Source organism: Rhyacophila brunnea, unplaced genomic scaffold (assembly GCF_057557595.1).
Source record: "Rhyacophila brunnea isolate RB1 unplaced genomic scaffold, BYU_Rbru_1.0 scaffold_14, whole genome shotgun sequence".
NCBI classification, from domain to species: domain Eukaryota; kingdom Metazoa; phylum Arthropoda; class Insecta; order Trichoptera; family Rhyacophilidae; genus Rhyacophila; species Rhyacophila brunnea.
The window spans coordinates 12474639-12497181 of NW_028232796.1; the positions used below are offsets into that span (position 1 = coordinate 12474639).

General features: G+C 34.4%; 1 protein-coding gene across 1 annotated transcript; it reads right to left on the reverse strand.

Moving 5' to 3' along the window:
- Nucleotides 1–1593: 1593 nt before the first annotated feature.
- LOC147075634 (uncharacterized) lies at nt 1594–6132 on the reverse strand. The gene is made up of 5 exons (XM_085941769.1): nt 6094–6132; nt 5970–6017; nt 3818–3925; nt 2245–2472; nt 1594–1779 (listed from the first exon to the last, which is right to left on the reverse strand). The coding sequence occupies exons 1-5, from the start codon at nt 6130–6132 to the stop codon at nt 1696–1698; spliced, it is 507 nt and encodes a 168-aa protein (XP_085797895.1). The 3' UTR covers nt 1594–1695.
- Between the last annotated feature and the right edge of the window lie 16411 nt (nt 6133–22543).

The window sequence follows — 22543 nt, forward strand, 5'->3', positions numbered from 1 at the left end:
CCAAGTGATTCTGGACAAGCTGCGTCAAATTTACGCCGTTTGTCCTCAGTAAAAATATTTTATTTTTTACTTTTAGTTTAAGTTTACTTTAAGATATATTTGCGTTGAAGTGTTTCAATACCTATACAAGATTATTAACTAACCAAATAATATAAACGTTGTGGGAGTTTTAGTAAGCTCTTGTTAAATACTAAAAAATGTAATCTTGATGTTGGTCCACTTTTTTCTCCTTTTCTGTCTGTCTCCAAGACATTTTACAGATAAACGAATATTGTTTGACTATCATCTACTATGTTTTGGATTAAGCAGGGTTGCAAAGTTAAAAATATTCATTTTAAAATGCAAAATATTAAAGGTTAAAGATCTACAGAAATTATGGGGAAGCAAGGAAGAATAAAAAAATCTTATCAATATTTAATATATAATTTGTGAGATATTTGACATCGTGTATCATTGGTAATCTTCAAATAATTTGTAAGTTTTCCGCAAAACTTTGGACAATATTTTCATACATATTTAAAGGTGGTGATTTTATGAAGCTCATTAAAATCAGTAATCTTGGTTTTTCCTAATCCCATCTTTTACATTTAAAATATGAGAAAAGTTCTTATTTCGTAGTTATCCTTAGTGATAATTTAATTTTGAACAAATTGACTGACGATATTATTATAGCGGTGATGGTTCTTGATTTCCCTTGAAATTCAAAATTTATCTCATTCAATTTTGATGTTACATCGTATAGGTTAAAATGACTATAAAACCCATTCCTTGTTTTAAAGTTAGGTTGCATTATTAAACCTTTACGTACATCAATTAAAAATATTCTTATCCTCACGAACCAAATCTATATCCTTTCCTTAACCACTGTATTTAATTATGAATCATGAAATCTTTGTGATATATTGTCTCAACTTCTTCCAAAAGAATTTAAAATTTTCTTCTCTGAAGCGCTTTCCATAATAATAATAGAATTAATTATTTTTATTGTGTTTTACTTTCATAACATCGTACAAATCGCCAATCTAGCAAAACTAATATGTCCCAAGACTGGGATATTATTTTTTTCATCCATTGTAGTAAATTTAAAATATGAAAATCATTATTATTTAAAAAAAAAAAAAATCACAATCGTAATTGAGATCGACTGGTTGGGTTATTGTTATTACTGATAATAATTTGATAATCTCGATATGATACATTCCACTAGCAGTGGTTACATTAGAATAAAGGCGTAGAGAACCTGACTCATATATTTATACTCCATCTCTATAGAATAAGGTTTTCTGCGTTTAGCCCCCCCCTTTTTATTGTATTACCTATCAATAAGATTTGAAATCATACGTATTCGCAAATTCTTCCAGAGCATGGGAATTATTGAACCCGAAAATAAAAACTTTGTAAATGTAACTCATAGATAATCTTTTAAAATACTTTTACAATATCCAGAGTGATTGTTGGTGACTGTTATTTGGTTTAATATATTTTATATAATAATATATTAGAAAATTGATGGATAAGGAAAGGAAAAAAAAATTAATAATAAATAAACTGTTTGTGCAATATTTTTTTCATTTATTTGTAGAAGTTGATAATAGTGTTTACTATACAATTATTTTGTCTATGGTAGTCAATCAGTGTTTCCCATTTAATTCTTGATGTTTGGCGGGTGCTCAATAGTGGTAGTCTGTGATTTTTCTAGCCGGGTGGGGGGCACTGCTGTATGTAAGTCTTTAATTTCGTACACCTACCTCTCTCTACCCACACATCTGCTGGGCAGTTCTGAAAAAATAAAGCAGGTATTGCATTGATAGGTTACTGAGTCACAACTTTTTGGTAACAGAGTAAAAAAAGTTAAACCTGACATAAGGTCGAAAATCAAGGTTTTGTGATTTAGTCTAGAGATTCTGTAGACTTTGTAGGTAAGTCGTATATTATGTCATGAAATGAAAGGGTATTTATATGTGAGAGGGTTTTGTTTTCACTTTAATTAAAACCATGGATTCGGGGAAATTAAATATTAAGTATAATATTTTGCTTTTCACACTAGATACCAGACAGAGATATTGATTGAAGTAAGAATTATGATTATTATTTCACAGGCACGCACACTTTGGCGCAAAAACGGTGGCGATTTAGATTCGGACGCGGCTAGTTGCCGACTACTATCCTTCCAGCCCCGCCGAGACAAAACAACTGAACGTTATATTATTATATAACTTATTAAAATATTATTATATAACTTACCACAATCATTTGTCCATAGATACATATAGCGTATGTCCGAGTAAGACAATCTCCGGGATTAGCGGCGACATCTTTTTTACACTTGGCGACAGATTTGTCAATGTCCTCATTGAAATTGTCGGTAAAATGCTTTTTCATGAATGATTTGAAGGCGGTGTTGTTCACTTTACCAGCAGTGGTCTGCAGCTTATAATGATCAAACATGCAGTCGAATTCATCGCATCCAAACTTGAACAAAGAATCAACAGCATGACTGTAGTCAGTTAATAATAAGCTACTCACAAGCTAATCAAGACAATAGTGGAAGTCAACAAGCAGGGGCGTAGCAATGTCACTAAAGTTGTGATTATATTATGCTACACGTCGCGTACTATCACGTGACGTCACAGTAAGCTGCTGCTACGGGAAAAAGTGTGTGATGTCGTTTTTTTTGGTGTTTAAAATGTCATCAGACTGATGCTCCCATCTCGTAGCACATTTTGAACTTTAAATTTAAATGAACATTGTCAGTTAGCAAAATTTTCCGAAATCACCAGAACAACAGTGATTTGGATCACACTGGATCGACACCTACATGACTCAATGAACATTTTTTATCATTTTCTACATGCCTAGACGAAATCGCGTGGTATTTGTTTTTAGCAGTTGGCACTATGTATTATCAGTAGCGAAAAATGCTCCTCTTATGTAATACAAAACATGTACCTATGATGGGCCCCTATAAATATTATGGTCACCTTTGTTCAGTTACCAGTTAAGGTTGATCATAATGGCTTTGCGCAATCATTTGAAAACTTCAAATTGATACATTTGTAGGACTTAGAGAATAGATTTTTTAAAAATCTTAAGATCGTTCTAAAGATCAGTTTATAGCAGTGGCGAAAGGAGGTAGGCTATTAAGATCCGCCATAAATAGTGCACACTAAACTTTGTCAGTCATAGGTATTTATTTTCATTGAAATAATAATACAATTTACAAATAGTGTTAGTTAGTTTTTAAAATTCAATTATGCCCTGCGAAAGCCAAGCCATAATAGATAATAATTATAGTCCAAAAATACTCGTCAATCTATAAAATATCTAAAATTATGCAATTAAATCATATATAACTTTGAATATTTTATAGATATAATATTATTTTTTTATATATTATAGTTTGTACACTAAACGACTAAACAATATATTGAGTAATATGCATTATTAATCTAACGAATACAAATAAGTATGCATGAAAAAGTGTGCAAAATTTTGTCGTATCGCCTAAAATATATCAACACTGTTGTGGTTTGGTTTTGGCAGGATTTAATTGATAACCTAACCAATACCATCAGTAAGTTGTAGTCTTAGTTCAATAAAAATAAATATGTATGACAAACAACAAAGTTTAATGTGCATTGTGTATGGCGGATCTTAACAGCCTACCTCCACCCTTTGTTACTGATTTATAGATCAGAATAGCTACCAACATAATTAGTTCAAATATCATAGAATTGACAAAAAACTTTATTTTTTAATTCTAAGGGAGTTCAACAAAATTAACGCCAGTTAAATAAATAAGAATCTGTAAACTTACAAAGCTAAGATGCCTTCGCTTACGACGTCCATAGTGATACGAACTGAAGCACTCCTGTGGTAGATCAGACATAAAATCAGGCCGCATCATGCAGCACTCATCTGGAAACTGAAGCAAAAATAACAACAACAAATTCAGATCCACAGAACCTTAACGGGGATGCTTCTACCTACCAGAAGCACCTAGCGGAAAAATAGGAAACTAGCAATTTAAGACATTCTTTTTGATAATTTACAATTTAAACTGTATTAAATAATAAATATGTATCTGAAAACATTAAAACGATTTTTTTTTCAAGTCAAAGATAAACTTTTAATTTATTGTAAAAAAAATCTGAATTTGTAACATATTTATGTCCACAGTTACGTTATTATTACAATATATTTTATGGTCATATTTGTTATTAAAATTTAGTTTATTAAGTTTTCTATGTTTTGACATAGAGATTTTTGACTAATTCAGAGTTTTAATATTTTTTATATTTATTTTAAAAAACATCGATTTTTATAAAAATATAAATTTGTATAACTTGAAATCCTTTTAATTTATTTCAAATTTAGAGCTAAAATATTGGGAGTATGGTTATTTTCATTCGACTTCAGTATTGGACTAAATCGTGGAAGCCTGCTTTAGGCTATGTTTTAATATACAGTAATACCCCGACTTGCGCGATGTCGGAGTTACGCGGTTTTTTATGCGACACTTCAGACCCAGTTCCACCAGAAAATCATAAGACAATTGCAAGCTTGAAAAAAGGTCTCAGCTCAATTGAAAAGGGATTCAAAATTTAAAAAAAAATAGACTCTAACGAAGAAGCGTTATAGTTGGAAAGCAAGGAATAAAAAAAATATTAGCTTGTACGAAAAAGTTCAGCTTGAAAAGAAGGCATCGTGTCGTTTACACAAATTTGTTAGATTTAGTAGAAATTAGCCATCGACATTGAAACAACTTTTTTACGTGACTCATTTTTTTTTTTTTTTTTTAATATTTTGTACATATTATTATGCATAAAGAACTGCAGTTTTATTAAATATTTTTCTTCTAAACTATTGTTTTTGTTACTTCTTGGTCTCAATTAAACTCAATTTATACGTATTTATATACAAAGTTGTACTTCGACTTACGCGATTTTCGTCGGACCCACCTATCGCGTAACTTCGGAGTATTACTGTATTGCATATTAATTCTTTACGTTACTATTGGATGCATCGCCCCACATCCCGAAGCGGGCTCCCAGAGTAGGAACTTCGGCGGTCCCCCTACCTATCGCTAAAGTTAAAGGCAGTGTGATGACCTACAGTTGCATATTATAAATGGTTTCGAGGTAAAATTAAGCGTATTTAGCGATGTTTTTTTATTTTTAACACAGCCACTTTTGTATTGCTATGCACAATAATTATGGACTTGTCGAATATCGACAATAATCAAAAATTGCATCTCACAACCCCATATTATTGAATGTTAGCATACTTGAAGTGAACATTTTTTTAATATTAGTGCAGTTTTGTGTTGTGTGTTGGGCACGCCGGGCCCTTCTTAATACCGTGCCCCAGACCAGTGACGTCCCTAGACAAAATGTCGCCTCTAGGCAGCGCCAAAATGCCGCCCCATTTTTTATACAGTATTTTTTATCATCCTTTCATGACTCCAATATCTAATAAACTCTTGTATGGATACATAACTAACAAAATATATAGGTACTACTAATACATACACAATTAAATTTAGATATCAAAAGCGAATAAATATACCCAAATCATAAGAGTCTAAGTTTCTACGTGGTTGATATTTTACTCACATTTGGTTGTACCATTAAATTTAGCAATATATTTATTATTTTCACACCATTTTTACTATGCTATTATTATAGGCATGTAACAAAATAATGTTAGCTACATCTATATAGGTATTATACCAAATAATTCTTCTCGATTTGCCGCCCTTCGAGTAACGGCCGCCCCCAAGCGACGCTCAATCTGCCTACCCCCACGGGACGTCACAGCCCCAGACTAGAGCCCTGTCAACCCCCCCTTGTGCGGGCCATGATTCGATGTATTGTACTTAGTTGGTCATTCGTTTGGGTGCCGGACGAAACAAACTACTGTTTTCTGAATAAATAAATAAAATATTGTGACCAAAGATGGATACATACGGCAGGCGGTGGCAAATAACAAATGGCGTCCTGGCCTTCAGTCTCGTCCTATTAGAAAAAATGATTAAATTAAATATCAGATATTCCATTAAATTAATCAATACGGAATAATTATTACACTTACCAGGAAAGCAGCAAAGCCAAGAAATAACAGTAACCACATATTGACGTCTGCTATCAAAAACATCAATAACAAACTGATATTGAACTGAAAATAAAATTGCAGTGGTCTTTTATCTGTTTTTATTGACCGGTGTCAGTCAGTCGTACCCCCGATTATAATAATATTTACATTATAATGTATTATTACTTTATTTATCTAAATTTGAGCAAATTAGTCTTGGATGTTAGGAAAAATGACCAGATTAGTGTGATAATCTGATAATAATATGTTATAATTATTTCCGGCGCGGATGGTGAATTATCATTTAATTAATATTTTTTATATTATTAAATTTAAATCGACATTCTTAGTGGTGGGCTTAGGGACCATGGAGTCCGAGGCACTCACTAATTATTTTGACGCACCCAAGTACAATCAATGTTTCTCTTTCATATAATCACATACTGCGACTTAATATAGTTAGGTTACACATTACAAGATTACACATTTTGAAACATTTCCAAAAATATTTTTGTAATTGAACAGTATATAGTACAGTGGTGGTGAACCTATGGCACGCGTACCACCAGGGAAACGCGAGATGATTTTGCATGGCACGCGTTTGAAAAGAAAAAAAATTCCATAATAAAAATAAATGACCGATCACATTGTATAAAAAGTAGCAGGCAAATATCCTTTAAGAATAAGCATTACGTTTAATTTAAATATATAATGGCATAGGCCGGTCCTTAGACTTTATGCGCCACATATAATTATTATCGCACTAACCTCATCAGGCGGCGGGGATGCCGCGCCGCGAACCTCTAATTTTGATCGATTTACAATTCATAAACTTAACGCAAGTAGCGAGATAATGCCTCATCTGATCGGAACATTTTTGGTGTCAATTTGTGCGTAAATACACAAACTAATTAATACAGTAACAAACAATTTCATTTATACCCTCAAAAAATGACTGCACCAAATAAGGAACAAAAACTCGATGAAGTTGGCAGTATGTAGTAATTTTGGGAGACAGTTTCAAAATTGGTGGACTGAAAAAATGTATGGCGTAATTGAAAAAAGTGATAAAGCTATATATTATGTGCGATGTTCTGTGAGTGGCATCTAGAATTTTTTTGCCATAACTGCTCGGCACGTCAGACAGTTGAACAATAATATTTGGGAAATTTTGGTACGCGTACGTAAAAAAGTTCGCCAACTCTGATATAGTATATACCAGGGATGGGCATACATGAGGTCAACGAGAGCCACATTCTAGACTTTCATATTTATAAAAAGCCACACCATAGTCACGTTCTCACGTAGTATTAAATACACAAATTCAAATTGAATACGCGCATCTTCCCACTTGCAACATTAAATTTAGTAAGGAAAACTCGCAAAAATATAAGTAGGTGTAATGAGGAAAGAAAATACCTATATTTTTACCAAAAGATATTGGGAGCCGCACTTAACCCAACGAAGAGCTGCATTTGCCCACGTTTGATATATATATTTGAAATTCCAACGAAAATAATGAAACTTGTAGAGATGACAATAACACCAGTACAATGCCGGGTGAAGCTTCAAGCGGATATATCATAGCTATTTATATCACTGAATGGTCTCAGGCAAGGTGACGCTCTGGCATGCCTTCTTTTCAATATTGAGCTAGAAAAGGCGATACGGGACACAAAGATTGATGCCTGTGGCAGCGGCACGATATTTACTAAGCCTGTGCAGCTGCTGGCGTAATTATGCCAATGATATCGACATCATTGCCATATCAGAATTGGCGCTGAAAAAGGCATTCACAGCACTAGAAGCCTCTGCCAAAAGAATGGGCTTACAAATAAACGAGGCAAAAATTAAATACATGCCTGTCTATGTCATAGTCACGAGAAGGCGCACCAGAGTTGATGGTGCATACAAGTTTGATACGGTCGACAGTTTCATGTAATTTGGTTCTCTTGTAACTCAACCTAATGATATTACAAAAGAAATCAACAAGAGAATCATTTCTGCGAATAAATACTACTTTAGCTTGTTTAGACATTTTAAGTCCCGCATACTATCTCGCCGAACTAAAGGCACTCTTTACAAGACACTTGTAAAACCAGTGCTCACCTACGCATTGGAAACCTGGACATTACATTTTGAAAGAAAAATTCTCCGCCGTATATATGGATCGATCAGAGACGGCACCAATTGGAGGAGAAGATATAATGCTGAGCTCTACGGGCTGTATGAAGATTGCAGCGCAGTTCAATCAATTAAGATTAGGAGACTGCGATGGCTAGGTCATGTGCACCCAATGGCATATTATTGTCATTGTGTGCACCGTATGAATGACAATGAACTGGCAAAAAGAGTGATGTCCAGTAATCCAATAGGGCGTAGAAGAAGAGGCAGGCCAAAGATTCGCTGGTTGGATGGAGCTGCCAGTGACTGCCGTATTCTGGGTGTACCGAATTGGAAAGTGGTCACACTGGATAGGGACAGGTGGAGAGAGCTGTTGGAGGAGGCCAAGACCCACACCGGGTTGTAGCGCTCCTGATGATGATTACTGAGGGGGGGGGGTCAATTTAGGGCTGGAACCCGGGCGACAGCCACCCTTGGTGCGTCCCTGGGTAATATTGTATAGGTACTCAGTTTATGAAAAACAAACTTGTTTTTAAGATTTTGGTATGCAAATTTAGTTTAAATCTTCTAGCGAATTGATACTATCGACCGAGAGTAGTTGATGGAATTTGAATTTAAATTCTAATAGATTTAAGTTTTGTACTATTCCATTTAAATCGTTTTTGGGACCAGGGTTTCGCCTTTCGGCATCTTCAGGCATCATGTATAGTCAGCAACAGGCACTGACAACGAATACAGTTGATTATAACTTATGTAATCAATTAATACAATAAAGTAGGTAAAAACTTTGAAATAGAATGTAGTGTAATTGATTATTATCTAAAGATATCATTAGGGTTTTGACGATGCATGGGCTTTTTACAAACACTTCAACTTTACTATTCATAATTTGTTTGTTATATTTTTTATTGTGATACTTCACTTCATAGGTAGGTATTAACGTACCACGTTTCCACACCCGTTATGCAGCCGTATACCGAGGCGCTCTTAAATGTTGTGCCGAAAGTATTCCAGGAGCAATTTCCCAACACCTTGGTTGGCGTGCACTGTGGACGATTTTCGATGAGAAAAGGCCTTCTCGCTCGCCGTAAAATGCCGCAAACTTTATAAAAGCTAAGATATTTTCCCTTGTAGATACCAAGTCGCAATGGCCGACCGGACCAACTGAGGGTCGGACTGACGTGACAAGCTCTTCCCTTTGAACCAACATATTATGGGGACACTCACAGAGGATGTTATAATAAAGGACAGTATTACTGAAACTCATCGTTCGAAAAAGAAAATCTTTTTATGAATCGATTCCGATGTCATCTTGGAGATTAAATACCCCAAAAGAATTTTCGAGACTCAGAGCAATATTTCTCTTAAAGTCTCCTTAGTGTATAGATATAATATATAGTGAAACAAAAGAGAGGCTATTTAGTTCCCTCTGCATATGCTGCATAAATAAAAAAATAAAATATTTTGCAGTGCTGACTCCGTCAATTCGGGGTCTAAGACGATTCGGCGCCGGGACAACTGGGAGGCACACAATCGAATGCAATTCGAAAACAAATAGACGTTCGTGAATTATAGGTATTTTAAATATTATTATTTATATTTCAATTATTATAATATCATTAAATACTTGGTGAGGACGTAAATAATAATTTAATTGTTCATATATTTAAGTTCCAATGAGAAGAGAGTTCTTTTATTTTTATATAAAGCCTCAGGCATAATAGTTCTCAATCCAAAATAAGAAAAACATGATGTTTAGAGCAAAACTAATTAAAAATACTAAGTAGTAGATAGAAACTGAATAAAATTCCTCGTCCAATTTCTGTATAAAATCATAACGAACGTCTATTTATTTCATTCGACAGTGCGGCGCCCAATTTTCCCGGCGCCCAGTTGTCCAATTCCCGATAATTCAAAGGAGAAACCACCATATAACACCGATTTGCGGCTGTTATTTTATTTTCTTTCTTCCCATATTCCCACGACGAAGGGTCATGAGCTCTTCATTCATAGGTATGGAGATGCGAGTTCTACAGATGGCGAGAATAAATGGCCTTTTGGCCTTGGTGTCTTATACCATACTTATATAATATAAAAAAATAATAATATAATAGTGTGCCGGATAGTCGAGTCACATTGCACTGCATTCTCATCGCACTATCAGTGCAATGTCTATAAGTGTAAGCAATGCTTAGCTGTGATTACTGCGTGACTACTCGTCGTTGGTGTATACCTAATGTATATAACATAATATATTTATATTTTTGCATACATAACAATAACAGTTTACGAGTCGAAAAATAAACGCGAGGGCTACATTTTTCATACCACGGTCCCCGAAATCAGATAAAAAAATCCAAAAATTTTGGTTTTAAGTGACCAACAGTAAATATTTCGCGGCTCCCTGGCAGGAGCTCCACGGCCTCCTAGCCGTTGGGGGCCGCGCCTTCCAGTTTGAGAAGTACTGCTTTACCCGACCTCTGCTTTTAAAGATGGTTGAAAGAGAGGAAATATTAACTTTCCTAGTGACTTCGTTTTGATTATTAATAGTACAATAATTTTATTATTAGGTATGTTATAAAACAGGGATAGTGAACCCTTTCCTAGAGGTGTGTTAAAGTATATCTGACACCAACGTATCGCGATACAGCAGTAGGAAATGGCCGTAATAGGGAGTGGATCAGCTGAGGTAAATCATTTTAGGTTATAACAATAGATTGAAAACGAAACTGTTTGTTGCAATTTTGATAATTTATTTCCAGAAATTAGTGCATAATAATATTATGTATTGTGCCTACAGTTATTTAAAATAATATTTTTGCCTTTCCTTAGAATATTGTCGTTTCCCTTTATTTTTGATGCTTTATGGTCGTTTAATAATGACGTCCGTATTTGTGCACAGGTCCATGTTACCATAGCAAACGGGGTGCTGGGCAGCGCATGATCAAATCCTTCACTTCGTCGATTTTTGTCATGGGTACCTCCGGTTTTATTTGGCATTTCTGATTAAAAAAAACATTTTATCGTAACCAAATGATTATGACAAAGAAAATAGGTACAACAACTATAAGTCGGAAAGTAGATAGGTATCTACTTTTACTGTTTCATATAAAATTTGTTCCCCAGATTTAAAAAAACTTAATTTTTGAAACTAAACAATCCCCCGATTTCAATCCGTGAAATCCATAAAACTGTAAAAAATGTAAATTTTCCCCTGCAAAACATAAAAAATGTAGATGAATTCGGATTTTAATTCAGGAAACATAAACTTTACTAATCTCGACTGTTTCAGAAACAACAAAAATCAAATGTTCCGAAATTGACAATTTTGGAGAATCAAAAAATAAAATCAATAAACATACTTTAGTGATAGGTTAGATGTTTATTGTTTCTGTCTTAATTGTATTTGTTCATGTAAATTGTAAACATTCTAAGCATATAATAATAAATCTACATGAGAGTAGGTAACTACACTAACTGCAAAGTGCGACTTTTGCATAACAGTCAGAGGTCAAGATTTTTTATTTGGAGCAGAGATAACTATTGTTAACTTGTTTAACAGTCCTCTCTAAAAACTGTGTTAATTGTTATATGAATAAATAAAAAGAATTTCAAGTTATAACACATTTATATTTTTATAAAAATCGATGGTTTTAAAAAAATATTAAAACTATGAAAAAGTCAAAGATCTCTTAGGCTATGCTAAGAAAACTTAATAAACTAAATTTTAATAATAAATATGACCATAAAATATATGTAATAATAAGATGGGGTCCGATTCAACATATTCACATTTTTTACAATTGTAAGTTTATCTTTGACTGAAAATAAAAATATTTTTCTATTTAATGTTTTCAGATGCATTATTAATTAATTAACACAGTTCAAATTGAAAATTATCAAAAAAATGTCTCAAATTGCAAGCTTCGTATTTTTCTGCTAGGTGCCTCTGGTAGGTAAAGGTATCACCTTAACACGTTGCATGAGGGAGCCTTAATATTATTTTCTTACGAAATCGTCTAATAGATCCACGTAACATACCAAAATCATTTTTCCAATGATACATCTAAGTAATGTTCGAGATGGACAGTTGCTCCCGGAACTGAATGAGTAGGCTGCACACTTGATGACGGCACTGGGAACGTTTGTGTTTGGGAACAACCTTACGATGTAGTCTGTCAAAGCGTTTGGGTTCAATATATTAATATTATTACTGTAGATGGTGAGATTTCTATTCGCCATGACAGTATTGATGAACATTTCACATGGCATCTAGAACAAAAACACAAAACCGGATAGTTTGGCACTTGTTGTAGTTGAACAGTTGAAGAGTGTATTTGTGGCGTTTTGGGTGGTTTCTTTGCCCAACTTAATAGTTTCTTCGTTCAAGTCTCTATGAAAGGTGGTATTGCGTACGAACCATGGGGCATTTGTGATTGTTCTAAGAGATTTGTTTTGTATAGTCAGAAGCATTTTAAAATCTTTTGTAGGATTAGCATAGCCCCAGACATATGTCATAATGGGAGGGGTAATCGCAGTATAGAGAAGAAGTTTGCTTCTAAGTGCGAGCTTGCTTTTTATATCTATTATACGGCCTAGTGTAGCATTCATGTCTTGAGGTGACGATTGGACCTTCTTGTGAAAGTAACTGCAGAGCTTTCGTCTGGATGCAAGTCTGTGAAATAATTGAAATGAGAATATCGAGGATGGAAAAGTTGAGTATGTCAAGACATCCGTGTTTGGGACAAATTGTAGGCTCTGAAGAATTGGCAATTATCACGTTGATATCATCGATATCCTTATAGTTAACCTCGAGCTTTAGCTAGTCTATTATTCCAGTCTTTATGTGTTACATTGGAAACTCTAGCTATGATAGGGTAATGGTATTATCTAGGAGTGTTTCAAAATCTTTCCGTTTTAAGACTCAAAGAGGACAGAGTTTTTGTGTTAATAACCATAATTATTGCAGTAGATTCCACTGGTGTCCATTATAGTTTCACCGCTTTTCAAAAGCAGCGTTTATGCCAACCTAATAGTTTTTGATTGTTTCAGAAATCTTATGTGGTGCTCCATTGACGAGCCAAAAGTTCGAGGACAATAATAATATGTCGTCCGATTTGTCTCTATGTTCTGCTACCGACTAACGGACTATCAACGAACAAACAAAAAGAAATTTGACAGTTGTCATAGTCAAACATATCGTAATGTCTTCCGATAAAAAAAATGTTATATATCTCTCATTTTATAATTTGTAAATTGACCAATCAATCAATATTTATTTTAGAACAATTAGAGGTTTTTTTCGCTCCGAACGATTGTGTATTAATGTCAAATCGATTAACGTAATAATTGACGGACGAATTCTGGCAACTCAGAGATTAAAATATCAAACAGGTTTGATATCCAACGAACTTAGTCTGCGGAAATTTTATTGTCTGACTTGCATGCCAAAAGAGTACAGGTATTTGAGCATTTAACGGTAGAAGGGAAAACGGCTAATAGGATATTAAATACCTATCTTAAAAAATGTTCATCGATTCAATGACTTAACTTTGTTACAGAAATATGTATAAAAGTGATATTAAGATTGAATAATTAAAGTCGTGATGTGGGATAACTGTAATGATTTAAATTTAGATACAAAGTTATTTAAGAGAGAAGATGATTGGGTAGATATGGTGTTCTATAAATCTAAGTGAAAGTGAGTCAAAAGAAGCGGCAGATAAGAAAATTTGGAAAAAATTTGGTTGAAAAATATACTTAAAATTAATTTGTCTGTTAACTTTCTCTTTGTAAGACAATTGAGGCGAAAAACATTGAAAAATAATAAAATAAAATATAAAAATATTTGTCGGATGTGGGATTCGAGCGTTAAGCGGTCACCCATCCAACCAATATCCGCGCGCAATGTTGCTTAACTTCAGTGATCGACGAGAGTGTCAGCCACTCAGCCGATAACATTCTGCGTTAACATTGCACAGAATTTTATTTTCATAGTCACGCCGTGCGGTAAAACATAATATAGGTACATGTGAAAACTGCATATCGATATTATAATAATGAATAAAATAAAATAAGACATAATAATCATAATATTATAAGAGAGAATATTATATGTTCATAAATATCTGTAGGCTTAGCTGCTCGGTTACTCGCTTCGTGGAGATCATGGGAAAAACTGGCGATTTACGACAGTGGACCTTTGGCTCGTCGATGGATCGCCTGTGATGCCTCTATTACAGTGCTATGGATAATAGATTAAGTAAATTAATTAAGTATTTAAAAAAAATAAACTTACGGTATCGAGAGTGTAAGTCTTTGGATAGTTAGTCATAAAAAGTGGCCAGTTTTCACAATATGATGAAATATCCTGAAACAAAGATGTAAATATCGGATTAAGACCCAAGAAGTTTTCCAGTTTCTACAAGGGCACATTTACATTCAAAAGTACCATGGGTAGAATCTAAATAAACACTGTATATAATAAGAAATTAAAATCTGAATACATTTTTCTTGCTTTTACAATAATTTTAAATTCATATTGGCTATGGTGCAATCGAGAAAAATCCGTACTGCGATCGACCGATTAATTGTGTTCGACGTCTTATACATGTGTTGTAGGTATAAAATTGTAGCAATTATACCACTCAGCATTAAATGAGTGATACATTTTCATGTGTGTGTTTTGTTGTCAAAACAAAACAAGAGAGCGATGATATCGTCATTATTTCCTCAATCATTACTAGGTCAGTAGGGTCTGTTCTGATTTGTTAATTGCGACAATATATATTGCAATATATAATAACTTTCAGAACTCAGGCGTGTGTTGTGGAGTTCTTCTTTCGGGCATTTTTGATGTTTGGGGAGGAAAGGACATTATAACGGGCACAATTAGTATAACACAGAAGTTTAATTTTATAATTCCGCGCAGAATTATGTTTTATTGCAATTACACAAACATTGATTTTATTACATTCGATTCGAGGGGCGAGGCTTAGGATTACACTTGTAACATGTCACTTTGGCGGATTAACTTTTGCTATATTACCTGATCACATTGTATTGTTTATTTGATGGTTAATTAATTTAAGGGTGGTTATAATGAATTATTAATAATACGACAACGACAAGGGACGCACTGATTTTTATGATAATAAAACACGCGCGGTCTACATTGTGATAGGTAAAGGCCGCGGGGCGGCGGGTACGAGAGCTCTAACACCCCCATGCACGGTAAAAAATGTACTAATTAACTAACTTTAAAACTTTTAAAATATTACTCGTTTATTAATTCTTGTCTAGGGTGGGAGGGAGACGCATAGGAAATCCGAAGAGTATGTCAGATAGATTCCAGAATCTTCGTTTTTTTGCGATTTTCAAAATGTCCCGTTACGCCCCTCGCAAAAATGCTTTCGAGATTTATTTATTTTATAATATTATTTAGTATTTACAGAGGTTATGAACATTTGCAGGGCTGGCCATTTATGATTTAATATAGAATTCTGATGTGTGATTTGAGGCATTCTTTGAGGAAGGGGGGGGGGGGGGTATATTTGGTGACAATATGTACTGTATTTATATAAGTTAGAAAGATAATCGATGAATCCTCACTCACTCATTGATTCCATCGCGAGATGCACTACTATTATCACGAGTCCTTCGCTCGACATAGTCAACCATCATTCCACTCAAACCAAGTCTCTCAGGTCATTAATAAGGGTAATCAATCTCTTGATCACATCGATCTCACCAGTACATCATTATCCGCGATTATAATATCACGCTACATCCTAATTATTGTAAGTATTTGTTTATTCTCTAATCAATAAATAACTTTTACTCTCCAAACATCCAAGCTCCAATGACTTTATCGCATCCACACTCATCCATCCTCCAAACAATTATTACAGAACATAATTAATATCGCTTTACAATAAGTATACGGGTAGGTGCATTGTTTGGCTAAGTGATTAAATTAGTTACGTTAAATCTGACCATAGTCACCTATCTAAGTTAACATAGTTTTGACAATGCACATAGTGTTGGTTGTATTGATAGATGTTTTACGAGAAATGGATGTTAGCCACATACTATACCTATTAGGTTCATAATCTATATAACAGATATTAAAAAAAATGAATTTTCCAGGCACAGGATTTGAACCCGGGAGACACGACATTATAAACCGGTACGTTATCACTTGGCTATCGTGAGCGTACCTTTATACCAGGCTGTAAAGAAACAATGTTTCTAAAACAAATTTAAACATGTTCAAACAACCTTCTTCTATAGAGATAGAACCTAAATGTATGAAATTGAAGCAAACAATTGGACCACCAGTCCATGTAGCAATCAATATAACATTACTGTCGGCAATGCAATACGAAATATGCGTTATTTTGTATTATCTTAATGCTATACGACCATCTATTTACGGTAAGATAGTTCACGGTGAACTGTGCGACGGCGAAATGTAATACGTACGATGTACACGCACCTGCTGGCCAATCTATTCTGATTCAGCGCGGACCAAAACATGAACCATATTGGGTTTACGATAATTAATTATTGTATGAATAGCTCAGCATTTATATGGATGCGCGCTACCTTTGGTTTTCTTTAGCTGTTCTGCCTTGTTTTCAATAAAAAAATTCTTCGATAGATTCAATTCAGGTTTCACACCCATGCAGAACAATTTTGGTTTCCCAGTCAAGTTATTCAGAATTTTGTCTTTTTAGACAGTAGTTCGATCTAAGGATTGCGATACAGGAATTTCAATACAGGTGTTCCAGTATTTATTAGTACGACATCGTAGCTTGGTTAATGGTTAGGCTATGTATTATTGTGTTGATGACACTACATAGATATAGTATTTAAATGTTGTGAATACATACGATATTGTAAAACTCCTTGCAGTCAATTGCGCCCTCAGCTACCTGTAGAAAATTAAAAAAATAATGAAAATGCAGGTAAACTTGATACTTGTTTTTGAAGAAAATTTCTGTCCACAAACCACAATTATTTTTTAACTACTTTATAAGTAATTATTATAATATGATACCTATTTGAAGGTGTCCTCCGAAAAGGGGTCTATATACAAAAACAAAATTGTTCAGGAAAGGAAAAAAACGTTTTATTCGATCATGCAGACTTTTGGAGTACTGTGATAATAATTATATTCATGAAAGCACTCTTTATCATTGACAATTTTTTATTATTTTGGATAATAATCATATAGACCCCTCTTCAACGGTAAGCATTTTAGTATTGCTAATATCTCAAAAACTGTGGCCGATAAAATAATAAATTTTTCCAATAACGTGAGCCATTGATACACCCGTTTTAGTCAAAAAAATCACTTTTTGACATGATGTATTATATAGATCCCTTTTCCGGGGACGCCTTCGTTTGTTAACGCTTATTTTTATTATTTTGAAATTATAAGTCATTTTATTACGTTCACATCTGTTTTTGTGTGGTGGAATATTAATTTTTACAATAATGTCCGATCCTAATAAGACGAGGTTTGTATTAACGTATTATTGTTTTTACGAGAAATGGTTATTAGCCACTTACTCAACCTAGTAGGTCCATGCTCTGACTCAAACACAGATTGAAAAAAAAAACAATATGTGTATTTGCGAGACCCAGGATTTGCACCTAGTACCCACGACGTTATTGGCGATGCTTAAGCAGCTCGGCCATCGTGGGCGTTAAAGTGGGTATAGCATATTGGCTAGAATACGATGAATGTAGGTTAGAGTCCCTCTTGGTACAAACATTTTTCTAATAGGTATATTTTTGGAGTACTTATTCATTATTTCATTATTTAAAAAAGACACATTGAGCGCATAACAAATTATTGATTCAAGAGGTTCACAACATGACATTTAGAATAAAAAGTACAGGCAAATCAACTTAGTAAAGAAAAATAAAGAAAAAATTATGTCAAAGCAAAAGAAATAAAATAAAAATAAAAAAATTATTCAAGAAAAGTACAAATTAAGCAATAAAATAGAATTTTAAAAACAAAATAATAATGCATCGCTAAAAATGTCTACATCTCTAAGGACTGCATTGATCAGCCGCACATCCGCACATGAGGAAACAGCTTTCACCCAAAGTGCGACCACGCATGTAATTGACAGGTAGATAAAAATTCAAATTTTCCAGAATATCATGATTGGACTATACCACGTGAGAGCAGGGAAAAATGCTTTAAGAGCGGAAGACAAGTGACCTACGAGCTTCAAGAAAATGGAAAACGAGCATACATTGAAGAAAGTTAGTCGGAAAATACTCGTTTGAGAAACTGTCAAATGGAAAATTATTATATACGATATCGAAGACATTTCTTCTGATTACGTTCTAAAACAAGCTTATAGGAAACCTCACAAGGACTCCAAATAATGGACCCATAATCAAGAATACTCTGTACTAACGACACAGTGTAGAGTGTGCGTAAAACAGTTGGATTCGTGAATGGTTTGGCTTGTCTCATGACAAATCCTAGAAGCTTGATCGCACGCAATGCCGTAGAAGTGATGTGTAAGCGAAATGATAAACGTGAGTCAAATAATATGCACAGACCTTTAATTTCTGATTGACGCTGTAATAATGTATTTCAAAAAGCTAATATGAATGTTCAACAATGAATGATTATTAAATGTGGTGGATTATTGATTGGAGAGAAAATAATTATATTAAAATTCTCTGTAATTATCTAAATCTGGATGATATATGTTATTGCCAAGACATTGAATGAACGAAAGCAATTTCCTTAATAAACTTACCAGGAGAACAGAAAAGCCAGCAAGTAATAGAGTCCACATTTTTACTTCTAATTTATTATTACAAACTGATATACAGATAATTTTACTCCTGGCTTTTTATATTAAATTTATTTTGTTCAAACTTACCTACTCGCCATTAAAATGATATTTACGATAAAATCTATCAAAATTTTATTTTAAAACATTTTTGAAAATTGTGTTTCGGTGCTATAAAAAATAATAGTGTGATATAATAAAATTGTTTCCGGAACATATTATGGTAAAAATATTATCATTTAATTAAACAGTAGCTTGGAGATAGTCAATTTTATAACAAGGTTCCCAACTGCAACTACCCGTTCTTTCTATCGAAGTATTTTTACCCAATCTCTATCAACATAATAGGTATTATATTGAATTTTTTTTTTTTTTAAGAAAACATAGCATAATTGTAGACATAACAAATCTAAATTCAACTTCAAATAACAGCACAATTACATTCTACTGGATTCCTTCACACATTGGAATTCTGGGAAACGAGAACGCAGGTAGCCTAGCAAAAACAGCAGCTCTTAAGAGGAGCATAGATAAACTCCCTATACCGAATACAGACATTTTTGAAACATTCAAGAGAATATATATTAAAAAAATAAGGTCTAACAAAAGGGAAAAAGTACTTTCAACGTTATTACAGTTCGGAAACCAAGCCATGGTATACCAATTAAATGTTAAATAGGGAAACAATTGTCATAATTAATCGCTGTAGAGCGGAATATTATAATCTTGCCTCATCCTTGGCTCGCTTGAGTATAATAAATGACCCTAGGTGCCAGTGCGGAAGTGAGATTGAAGATGTTAATCACGCTGCTTGGCAATGTCATTCGTATGATGCCCAGAGACAGCGGCTTCTTGAATATCTAAGTAAACAAAAGTACCAATTGCCATTGGATCTTGCGATATTTTTGGCTCGGCCAAATATCAAGGCGTTCCAGTGTGTCCAAGTGTTTCTAAGTGAGTGTGGCCTACAAGTGTAAATAGTTTTTGTTTTTTTTCACTCCTGTAAATTTGTATTGTAATAACTGTATAAGTAATTATTGTAATAATATTTCGTATTAACAGTGTATGTTTATTGAGACATCGTAAATTAATAAAAAAACATTATGACAAATATTACCCTCACAAGAGAGAAAAAGAGAATAAAGAAAACAATAATAATAATAACAAAGTACAATTTTATACAGAAAAAATAAATTTTGAACACAAAATACATAGCACGTCACCGAAAATATCTAAATCTTTGGGGAGCGCATTGACTAGTCTTGCACCCCTCGCTAATGGTGCCTGATAGGCTTGACACGAATAAACGGTTCCGATCAAGAATAAATCATAGCTGCGACCACGTAGCTAATTGACAGGCGCATAATAATTCAAATTCATTATAACACCAGGATTGGAAACCATTCCTCGCGCTAACAGGCAGAAGTGTTTCAAGAGCAGAAGAGCTCTACGAGATTCAAGAGAGTGAAAAGAAAGCATGCTTTCTAGAAAGGCAGTCGGAAAATAATCATTTGACGAATTATCGAAAGGAAAATAGTTTAATATGTCTTAAAATTTAACAAAGACATTGAAGAAATTTCTTCTAGACGTGTTCTAAAATAAGCTTATAGGAAACCTCATAAGGACACCAGAATGCTACGCACTAATGAGACGTAGAGTGTACGTAAAACATTTGGATTCTTGAATGGTTTGGATTGTCGCATGATGAATCGATGAATCTTACTCGCTGGTAGAGCCATAGAAGTTATATGCGAGTGAAAATATAATGAGGAATCAAAAATTATCCCAAGATTTTTCGCCTCAGATTGACGCTTTAATGAACTTCATGAAATTAATGCTGAAAACAGGATCATGGTCCGGATGATTAAGCTATCTAACAACCTTCTATATGGCTTAGCTCAACTCATCTAGGAATACAGTGGTGCGCAGAGTCAGTACCTATCAGTGAAACCCCGCGGCACTCTTAATTCAATCCATCCATCTACGCTGCCTACAGTCTGGAATGGTGATACTAGTGTTAATTAGAGTATCATAGCTTGTTACCTATCTCAGCGTTCTGAACCCCCTGAGAACTCGCAGTCGAAGCGTTCTCAATTAGCTCTCTTTCTCATGAAGCGCTTCAATAGCTGGCTGAGAAAGGATGCGGGGCCCTTTCCGTCTCCAAATGTTGATGTGATCAGATGGCAGTGGCTAGCTGTCACGTCTTTGTAGACTTTGCAATCAGAAACGCACCTGGAAGCATTTTTGGATATCAGATTGATATCGATGGGGGATGTACTGTTGTTTAAAATATTGCTGGTCTATTTTCATCGTTAAGTCATCAGTTTTTATGAGTTATTTGATAGGCGTTATGTTGTCTCTGTATTCGTCTGGACATTGACTTTAGTCCCCATCAGATACAGCAAGTATGCAGCATTCTACTGACTTGCTCTACGTACTTGAGGACATTTGGAGGAGAGCGAAGAACGAGAAGTACGAGGAGACCATCACGACGGAGTGGCTCGATCGGCCAGAAGGCCGATTCACGACTGAAGCACAAGTGACCAGTTGTGCAAACATTACACAACTTGCTTCAACTGTAGCATATTAAAAGTCAACCGCTGGGTGTCACTAGGCCAGGCTTTGGTAGTACACATGCTTTCACGGTAGGGGCGCTCGCAACTCTCCGTTTGACATAATAAACGTCAGATTTCGTATCGTACGAAATGACATATTAAATGGACGACTCACTTCATACCCGGCGCGCACGAGAAATTGTGCATGAAAGTCATTCACAGATGTATAAGTAGATGTCACGTGACCATTGACGTATCCGTTTCCATTATGCGATACAAGCTTCGAGAATTTATAGTAATATAACCTTTATTGTAATAGCGTATTAGTGTCATGACTCATTGCGTTAGAAACAGATTCTCGGTTACTTACGACTTCTCGGAGATTAGACGCAAGTGAGCCCAGAGAATCACAGGCGACTGACTGTCCAATGGTTCCTGTCATTCAATTGCATTGAATAAACATTCATCAATATCTTAAAATGGCATTTTATAAATAATAAATAATACTAACACATGCAAAGTGATATCCCATCTTTCTTGGAGTGTTTAGTAGATTTTTTTACAATTTTTAACTAGGCACATTGGCATTTTGTAACACAATAATAACGGTGGAGTCGAAACCTGACAGTCAGAAATTTTGTATGGGCAGACCCAGCGGTGTCGCCAGACCGCTTGCAAGCAGAATGTTCATTTGAGCGTAGGATACCGATATTAAAATATGAATTTCGCCATCCGGCAGACCCGACACAAAGTGAGTGTCATTTTATTTTCTAGATGCTTCGTCCATATTAATGTCATTGATCGTACTTAATATTGGAGAAAGCTGTTGATCTATTGTTTTACATTTACCACTTATTACCACATATTACCGCTAAAATTATTATTTCGTGTTTCAATTCTCATTTAAGGATGTATTTATTGTGATTTTGTAATACAGAAACA

Bases quoted from the DNA above. Each gene is read 5' to 3' on its own strand.
- LOC147075634 (XM_085941769.1), bottom strand. From the start codon at position 6,132: ATGTGGTTACTGTTATTTCTTGGCTTTGCTGCTTTCCTG. The intron at 6,018-6,093 runs GTAAGTGTAATA...TTTTTCTAATAG, and splicing joins TTGGCTTTGCTGCTTTCCTG to GACGAGACTGAAGGCCAGGA. The intron at 3,926-5,969 runs GTATGTATCCAT...TTTTTGCTTCAG, and splicing joins GTTATTTGCCACCGCCTGCC to TTTCCAGATGAGTGCTGCAT.